This window comes from Pavona decussata, unplaced genomic scaffold (genome assembly GCF_977016875.1).
Source record: "Pavona decussata unplaced genomic scaffold, jaPavDecu1.1 SCAFFOLD_156, whole genome shotgun sequence".
Lineage (NCBI taxonomy): Eukaryota > Metazoa > Cnidaria > Anthozoa > Scleractinia > Agariciidae > Pavona > Pavona decussata.
The window spans coordinates 3,430,001-3,439,806 of NW_028145568.1; the positions used below are offsets into that span (position 1 = coordinate 3,430,001).

Here is a 9,806-nt window from a genome sequence, read left to right on the forward strand (position 1 = left end):
AAGGGGGGTTAAAAATTTTCATTTCCAACTTTGCTTCACTTTCCTGGAGAATTGCTCTTAAGCGATCTTAGTCTTCCTGTATTTTCTGGAGTGGGGAAGTGCTCGCATCTTCTTAAATTCGTACACTGTGTGTTTTAGGCATCGCCAGAGATCCTTGTGGCAAACCGAATTTAATTTTGTCTGGTCACCAGTTTCATTCTTAGTCAAAAGAGGAAAAGCGGCTGCGGTGAAGCTTGAGGCGGTCATGACGGATTGTAGTATTCAACATCAATGCCACGCCTTTCTTCTTCTCGTTTTTCTTATTACTTTCCAGATTTAGAAGACGTGGTATTCTCTTCTCAGAGCTATGCAAACGTGCACTTCGGTAACATCGGCCGCTACAACTTGGATTATTATGACGCTAAACGATTTTGTGAACTCCACGGAGCAACACTGGCAACATACAGTCAGCTCTACAAAGCCTGGCAAACGGGCTTTGAACGATGCGCGTAAGTTAATCTGCCATTTCTATCCTTGATCCCTCTGTTTTCAGTTATATAACTTCAAGGAAACGTAAATGTTGAAAGAAATCATCTCCGTTTGAGAACCAAATTCAGAAAATCACGTTTGAATCAGTTGTAAGTCAACATCTTTACATTGAAACTTGCCGGTCACAGAGATTAAGAACGAAAGATGTCTGCTGCATTTTGTCGTTGTTTCTTTTTCTTCATCCAGTTAGGGAACCTTCCTAGCCATCTACAGTAACAACCATGCATTGCCATATTATACAGTTGGGTAATATTTTACCAAAGCAGTTGTATAACAGTAACTGCAAAATATTCATTCCAAGGAAGTTCCCTGCTTCAAACAATGTCAAATTTATTGCGCCCAAAGTGGTGCCGATCATACGTCTCCAAAACTATCGATTATGGTTACTTTTTGTTTTATTTTGCCACACGAAAGGAAGTTCCAACGCGGACACAACATGCCAGTACAAATACTAAAATATAAAGAGAAGTGGCGAGGATATCTCAAAGAAACCAGAAAGCTTATTCGTGATTAGGCCCCCTCAAACTAAGTATAATTATAGTATGACCACAACTTATTAGATGGCGAGATTATCACATGGCGTGAAGTCGATCAATAGCAAAATAAATAAATAAATAGACTAAAATATACATTAAGCGATATAATACCTTTAATGTCCATATTATGACACTTGTAACTAATTTGGCCCTTGCTACAAAATCTCGTCAATTCCTCTACAAAGAAAAACCAAAGCCCTGTAATTGTTTCTATGTTAAACGTCTTACAGTCCCTTCATTGGCGGCGCCTCTATCTAAATGAATATATTTTGTGTTCTTATGTTATATTGTAGTAGTATATTTAGTATTTTACTTGCCGGTTTGTGTTGTGATTGTCCGGAATTAGTGTTTTGATCAAAAGGATAACCCTTGATAACCCATTATAATCACCACGTTTTATTGCGTTATTCAGGTATGGTTGGCTGGTAGATAGCACTGCTCAGTATCCAATGCATAGCAGAAAATATAATTGTGGAAGCTTCATCGGTGTTTCAGGACACAACTCTGCAATCAACAAAAGTCTGAAGTTCAACGCTTGGTGTTATAAGGAGTGACAATGTACTAACACAAGAACTCACGAAACGTCACTAAACTCAAAGGGTGAAAGGAAACAGCATATTGTTATCTCTTTCACAATCCCCCCTCCCCCACCGCACTCCGGTCGTAACTCATTAAATTTGTTCAGCGTGGGAGGTGTGGGGAGGAGGGAGGCAAAACTGTGGGCAATTTGGCATGACATGACATGTCATTGCTAACTTCGCCTCAGTAATCTTTCCACCACAACATAATTTCGACATGCATGTTCTGTAAATTATTGTCAGCTTGCATTACGTCTTTTAGGCAAAGTTCAGACGCCGAGCTTTTCATGAGCGGTACCTTATACTTTTAATTAAGTACATGAAACGCTTGATGTCTGAATCAACTGAGCACGGCAATTTGGATTTGGAATGATTCAGTCGGGTCGTGAAAAGTTCGTCATCTGTTCCAAATTAATATTCGTTCCAAAGCAAAAGTGCTGATCCCTTTAAATTGAAGGCACATCTGAAGGTACACGGTATGTCGGTGTCAAATAATGTAGATACCACATAACTGCTTAGCCGGTTATGCAACTTAAATCCCTGGCTGCGTTTTGGTTATAAGCCAAAATAACCTGTTTCTCATTAATAGACAGATTTATAATTGCTCCAACGGCAAACAGAAAAACGTGAGATTCGCGTTTGCGTTTCGAACAAACGAGATGAGATGAGATGAGAATAGTGCAAAATAATATTGTGGCTTTTGATGCTAACGCAAAAACCACTCATTTTCTCTTAGAAAGTGAAAACAGCTAACGACAAATGTAGGTAAAACATGGTCACGTGGTCATTTCTGCCGTTTGCCTTAAACATAATTCTCAAACTTTTTCATGTTAGGTTTAATTGGGACTTTTAAAGTTTCTCCTTAATTTAATCTCAAATTGAATTTTTTTTTGTAATTTTCTTTATTGTGCTTCAAAATGCAACAATTACTGTTACATCAGTTTACAATTACCGGTAGATAGATAAGATAAGATAAGATAAGATAAGATAAGATAAGATAAGATAAGTTAAGATAAGATAAGATAAGATAAGATAAGATAAGATAAGATAAGATAAGATAATTTATTTAATGTCAAATACACAGGGGATGGTCTCCCAGTCCCCCAAGCTACAGGCTCATGATAAAAGTGTTTGACAATATACACGCTGGGAATTTTTTTAGTCAAATTCGGCCAAGAAGTTTCTTCTCCTTAGGGTTTTATTGTACGAATCTCAATTTTTGCAGGCGAACAAAACAACGGTTTCTCTACAACTTGGCCGATTCGGATTATTGAATTTCGTATTTTTTAACGGTAAAATGACGTCATCAATTTAGCGCGAAAATTTTTTTTAGAGCTTCGACATGGTCAATCACATTTTTTTTAAATAAACATACCTTAAGGATTACAAAACTGAAAAAAGATTTGAAATATCTAAACTGAATCAAAAGTTTTAGGCTTCTAAAGTTTGAATTTTCCGCCATTTTGTTACTAAAAATAGCCTTAGATTGAACGCTTAACTTCCCATAACTCTTGACTCCAATGAGGTATTCCAAATTTTTTTTCAAATTTGTTATTCTCATTTCATGTTGTTTTTTATGATAGGAACAACTGTGTCGTAGCTCCAAAAAAAAATTCCCGCCAAATTGATGACGTCATTTTACCGTTAGAAAAATGAAATTCAAAAATCCGAATCGGACAAGTTGTAGAGAAAATATTGTTTTGTCTGGTTGCAAAGTTTGAGGTTGCTACCACAAAACCCTAAGGAGGAGAAACGTTTTGGCCACATTTGACTAAAAAAATACCCAGCGTGATATAAAAGAAAGCTAATATCGTCAAAAGCTACTAATTAAATTAAAAAATAACATCTATCTATAAAAATAAATAAATAAATAAATAAAAAGAAATCAAGTCAAAGGCAATTGCTGCATTGACAGCCGGAAAAAATTAACTTAGTTAAAAGTCTCCGAAAGGATGATGCATTACGTGCGTTTTTTACAGCAGATGGCAACTGGTTCCAGATGTGTGAGATCATGTACACATATGAGCCATGAAGGAATCTACTATTGTATGAAGTTTGTACAACATTTAGACCATTGCTTCTAAGATTATATGGTGTAACTCGGGGCTTGAATGAATTGGCTACACAGCCTGGACCATTCTCCTTGAAACATTAAAAAAATATATCATCAATGATTGAACAGTGATTATACGTCGAGACTACCCCTATTGGAAGATGATTTTTATTGTAGTTGCAATGAAAAAACAGTGACCCTCCTTTTATTTTTTTTCATGTGCCTGAGATTTGATTAAACTTTCAATGTCAATTATTTTGATGCCCCTTCTTCGTGTTTCATATTGCCGGTACCCTTGTTACTCTATCTTTGTATATCAAGTGACTTAATTCGTTAACGATATATTCAGGTGTAGGCAATACAGAAGACGTGTAGATAACCTTAGAGAACCACATATTGATCTTTTTATGTTGTCGAAACATTCTTCGTGTCTAAAGTAAAGTCTTCAAAGTCTAGAGTTTTTAACACAAGTGAAAAAAACTTCAAGAGCCTTTATTGGTTCCTTGGGCCATTCAATTCCAAAAGGTTACATTTCGTTGTCCTTCAAAGATCCTATCCACAATCGTTCAGTCTTTGAGCCATTTACTTTTAAACCAGAGCAACTGGATGAGATAAATTGGGCAAACTCTAAATCGAAGAGTACCGCAGTTGTATCATCAGTGTATTGGAGAAGTTTGGCTTCTACTTGATTGGCTACGATTCCTTTAATTTTTCCATTTTCTCCAATTACAATGATAATCGCTAAAATTTCGGCACACCTAGAAGACACACCGCGTGTGAGATCAATCCATTATTTACTACACAACTTTTTATGGTCTTGTAAAACGTTTTAATCCAGCACTTAAAAGTCCGAACCGAAGTTAAAAACGTTTAGACAATCCAACAGAAAGTTCCATTCTAAACTTTCGAGGGCCTTTTGAAAATCAACAAATGTGAGGAGACCAGGTATATTTTCTGTTTTTGTACAATCCATTATATGTCAAAGATTTTTTATTTTCCTCGTCACACATTAGTATTAAACACCAAACATCCACAATAGCTTTGGTGACGGGGAAGCTTGAATTTGAAGGCGGTGGCTTATAAGGTCCATGCTCTCCTAGCTTAGGATATGACAAAACAGAGTGACAAGAGGTAGAATTTATGATAAGAGCTTATTACAAGGAAGGACAATATATAAAAATACATTACATTCCTCGATTGTAATTGTTCCTTCACATGATTGCTTGCTTGTTCCGATAATTGAGGGGTCTAAACTATTTAGAAATGTCTTTGTCTAATCTGATGTACCTACAGAGTATTTTATATATTTAAATAAAAGCGTTTTCGTTCAGAAACTATCTGATATGGGTCTATAGTTACGGAATTAAAGGGGAAGTATCATGGGGTTTTTGACCTCTTTTGGTAAAAATGGTGAAATAAGACCTTCACATAGCTACAAAATAATTCTAGAACAACGAGAGGAGAGAAATCAAGTCAATTCTTGAAAAGAACAACTCGTGCTCTGCTCTAGCGCATTTTGGAAACAAAAATACGAAAACTTGAAAAACATTAGCCTAATATTTTTCAAGTTTTAATCCATTTCGACCTACTCTGTCTCTGGCCAGAGGCACTAATCTACAGTTTCATTGCACTGGGGTGATAATTCATAACAAAACTAGACAATTATTTTTTATTTCTGTTGTCAGACAAACATTTTTGGGTTTTGAAATGACATCTTATTTTCGTGATACTTCCCCTTTAACAGTTTTCTGATGTGTTTATCATATGGCTCCTCTTTTCTCAATTTAAAAAGTACCTAGTACTTTTCTCATCATATCAATGCCAATGGGCATGCTGCACTCGCATGCACGATGATTCTTTGACAAATGAAAAGTTTGACAAATTTAAGTTTATTCTCGTCACTTTCTACATTTTACGCCATTTTGATTGTTACTTATTGATTTGATCTTCTTCTTCTTCTTCTTCTTCTTCTTCTTCTTCTTCTTCTTCTTCTTCTTCTTTTTTTTTTTTTTTTTTTCACTTTCGGGGATATCGAGAAATCCAAGATGGCCGATGCAAGATTTGCGGCTATCAAAGACAAATTACTCCACTTGTTTTCATGAAATATGATGTCAACCGTCCACTTTGTGGGTGTTATGTGAAACAGTTTAGGACATACTATATACCCTCCAAGTCTTATTGTCGTAACCACAGTGGCCTTTAAGTTACCCCAAGGTTTGGGGGGTGGGGCAATTTGAGGCCCCTTTTCCCTCACGGCTCAGGGACGAAAAAAGGCCGAATGTGAATAGGGTTAACATGATTATTGACAAAACGCACAATGCTACAGGCGCAAAGAGTAAGTTATCAATCAGTGAAAATAGTCAGAATTGAAATAGGACAAATTATTTAAATCTGGAACGTGGCAACCTCCAAATTGAATACATGAAAAAAGTGAGGTAGCCATTTTAATTTAGGGAAAAACTTGCCCTTAAAAAGGAAATTCTAATAAATAAAACAAAGAAATTATTGTTCTTATTTTTCTCTGATTGACACCACGACTAAAACAATAAAGTAAATCAGAGCTTTTAAAAAAATGATGCACGCTTCCAATGTAAAAAGATGTTTCCGGCCAGGCTTGAACTGGCGACCTTCCGCGTGTAAGGCGGACGTGATAACCACTACACTACAGAAACCCAGGCACAAAATGTCGAACATTATAGAACAAGAATTGAAGCTGTTACCAGCTTAAACTAGGGCCATATTTGACCGCGTGGTGCATAAGCCTACAATCTTTTAGCAGTGATAACCTCCAGCATCGCGACCTCCCCCAAATCGATAGATAGATACAGAGATATAGTGAGGCAATAAGTAACCACCAGATAGAGTTGCATTATTTGCAGTACGAATGAAATACAGGGGAAAACGACATTTGTTAAGTAGAATACCTTGTGCTTCAGACCGGGATACTTTAATTCCCGGGCTTTAATCCTTACGTTTTCACCTTTGATTTGGAGACAGAAACCACTTGTACATTGATTATGTTTCAATACGAACCGTGAGTCAGATAAATATCTGTGTGACCCCGGGTCGTGATGACGCTAAAAGATCGCTATTTCCGGTATGATCGTTGTGAAGGCCACATTCAAGTGTTCTACGCTTTCTACCAAATCTTGTGGTGATCACTGGCATTGCATTAAAACGCAAACTTTTGCGAGCGTTTTCCGTCATCATTGTTCAAGTCCGGATAATTACAGGTTTGGACAGAAATGATCTTAAGTAGTCATTAAGAATTTCCGAGATACTTCTCTTTATGAATGCTTAAGTCTTATTTTTAGTCATTTGTCTTGCATCTGCCATCTGGTATAGATGCTGTATAGATACAGAAATACAGTGAGGCAATAAGTAACCACCAGATAGAATTGCATTACTTGCAGTCAGAATAAAATACAGGGGAAAACGACATTTGTTGAGTGGAATACCCTGCGCTTCATACGGATGCTTTAATTCCCGGACTTTAATCCTTACGTTTTCACCTTTGATTTGGAGACAGAAAAAATTTGTACATTGATTATTTTTCAGAGTGTGACGCCGGGTCATAATGTCGCTAAACGATCGCTATTTCCGGTATGATCGTCGTGAAGGCCACATTCAAGTGTTCTACGCTTTCTACCAAATCTTGTGGTGATCGCCGACATTGTATTAAAACGCAAACTTTTGCAAACGTTTTCCGTCATCACTATTCAAGTCCGGAAATTAACAAGTCTGGGCAGAAATGATTTAAAGTAGTTATTAAGAATTTCCGAGATACTTCTTCTCTTTAGTCATTTGTGTCTTGCATCTGCCATCCTGTATGTGACACGTCATGTGAACTTAACTCGGCGCCTCACGGCCCGAGTAAAAAGAACGCGACCGAGAACTTAACTCGTGGCCCGACGTTTTATCTCTCGGACAATCGCGAACCCCCCCCCCCCCCCCCCACTTTAAAAAAAAAAAATTAAAAAAGAACACGACCGAAAACTTAACTCGCGCCGCCTTACGGCCCGAGTAACTACACACAACGAGTAGAAAATATACCATACAATCTATTACAACACAAGAACAAGAAAAAATAGAAAAAAACATAAGATTGAAAAAAGGTAATTATTTCGTTTAATTTTATGCTTGTTTGTTCCTTTTTGACCGAGATCTGCGTGTGTGCAGTTTCTTCACGACCCAGATTAAAACTAAAATGGTCAACCGAAACCCTGCTACCATTCACCACCACTAAAATAAAAGGATAAAATAATCTGGCAAGATGTCTAATTTCAGAGAATAATTCTTGAACAAACATACATTATTTACTATTTTGCATCATAAAGATAAAAATAAAATTATTAAGTTATGACACCCTACTTTTCTTTTGAGCCCTTTAGATTTCAAATGATGCAATAATCATAATCATAATCATAATCATAATCATAATCCCCGGCGGGGAATCGAACCCCGGTCTCCTTGCGGGCAAATTATTTAACTCTGGATTTATTATGGGACGTAGCAGTCTCAAAATACATGAAATTTTTGGATGGCAGTTTCTTTTAGCCGAAAACTACCATTTAAAAGGGATTAGCCCTTGCAGTCCTCGCAGAGTTTATAGGGACCTTAAGCAGTCTCGACGAGTCTGTGGACGACGACGAGCGTGACCGAATAGGACCTGGTCCGAGGACGCCGTTTACGGTGGGAAAAACAAATGTTTGAGCAAGCTGAGTTGAGGACGCCGAAGGGCGCGAAAAAAAAACTGACAAATGTTTAAGCAAGCTCCCGACCTCGAAGCTCTGAAAGTTCTCCTGAGAACCAGGGAAAGTGTCCATGTTCTTTTAAGTTCGTTTTAAGCAGTCACTTCTGCCCCAATTTGTACGCCTGGGCACCCAGGATAGAATGCCTCGGTAAAAATATAATCTTAGTTTTACTGAAATAGTCAGTCTGGACAAATATTTATACAGTCATAAGCATTGAAGGCAAACTAAAACACTCACGGATTCTTTTCCACCGCCATCAAGCAATTCAACTCTCAGTTTTTTAACTTGACGGATATATTTGCGTCAAGCTTTCGATAAAAAGCAGAAAATAAGTTTCCTTTAAATTTGAGCAAATTTTATTATAAGACATGATAAAATGGACACAAAGATGAGAAAAATCAATTTGAATACTTACGTTCACTCGAAGACGGCAAATCGGTTGTTTTGACGTCCTCAACACCATGTGGACGACATCTATGACATGCGCAGAAGCTGCTGCATGCGTTGGAAGACTTCCGGTCGTCGTCGATGTGGTTGCTTAAGGTCCCTTATTTAAATGTGCGCGCGGTAATGGCGCCAAAAAATATGTGCGGTAAGAATGAGCAATGCAGCTCAATAGAAGTAGACCTAATTTGTTCTTTACCAGTCACTCTTATAACCTACATGCGTCATAACTAGGATGCGTGTGTCTGCTGAATGAGTCTGCGTGCACCACTCACCGGAAGTGAATCGAAAATACGCCGTAAAATCGCACGAACCGGAAATAAAAACCTGCAGGAAACATCTGCCTTTATCTCAGAATTTCGTGTGGTGACCAACCTTGATGTACAGGTCGAATTTTCTCGAAGACCCCTTTTTAGTATAAAATAAATTTTGCTGGATGACTTGTTGTGATAGATTTAAGAAATTCAGCAAAATTTGGAAAAAAAGAAAAAACAGAAATAAAAATGGTAAGAAGCTCCAGCAGGAAAAGTGATTTTTCTTTAGTGTAAAAGGGGATTTTGCATTTTTCTGAAAAAAAAAAAATAAATAAAAAGACTAGGGAAATTGGTTGTCATATTCGTAAGATCAAAGTCAATGAATACTGACCGACCACATCAAATTTTCCCAGATGAATTCTGACAAAAGTCCTAAAGTTTCAAGGAGTTTACGTAAAAATTCGAAACATTATTCAGTCTCTAAGTCGCCCCGGCCATAATCCGCCTCCTCCCATTGTCTAAGTAGGGTTAAATGTTCTACTCGAAATAAACAGCAGCTATTTTTAGTCTGCCCGAGTGATTGTTGTAAAATGTGTTTATACTTGTGTCTCCAGTTGATTTATGTTGAATTTCTAAACAGAAGAGAAATATTCCGAATA

The 9,806-nt window shown here is 37.2% G+C and overlaps 1 protein-coding gene and 1 non-coding gene across 2 annotated transcripts; one reads left to right on the top strand and one right to left on the bottom strand.

Annotated features, from left to right (window-relative positions):
- Window positions 1–270: 270 nt before the first annotated feature.
- LOC146465358 (hyaluronan and proteoglycan link protein 2-like) lies at window positions 271–1,928 on the top strand. The gene is made up of 2 exons (XM_085128829.1): window positions 271–488; window positions 1,477–1,928. Exons 1-2 carry the CDS (start codon window positions 271–273, stop codon window positions 1,616–1,618), a joined length of 360 nt encoding a protein of 119 aa, XP_084984955.1. The 3' UTR covers window positions 1,619–1,928.
- Window positions 1,929–6,294: 4,366 nt separating this feature from the next.
- Window positions 6,295–6,367, bottom strand: Trnav-uac (transfer RNA valine (anticodon UAC)). Its single transcript has one exon. It is a non-coding gene; the product is annotated as a tRNA-Val (tRNA).
- Between the last annotated feature and the right edge of the window lie 3,439 nt (window positions 6,368–9,806).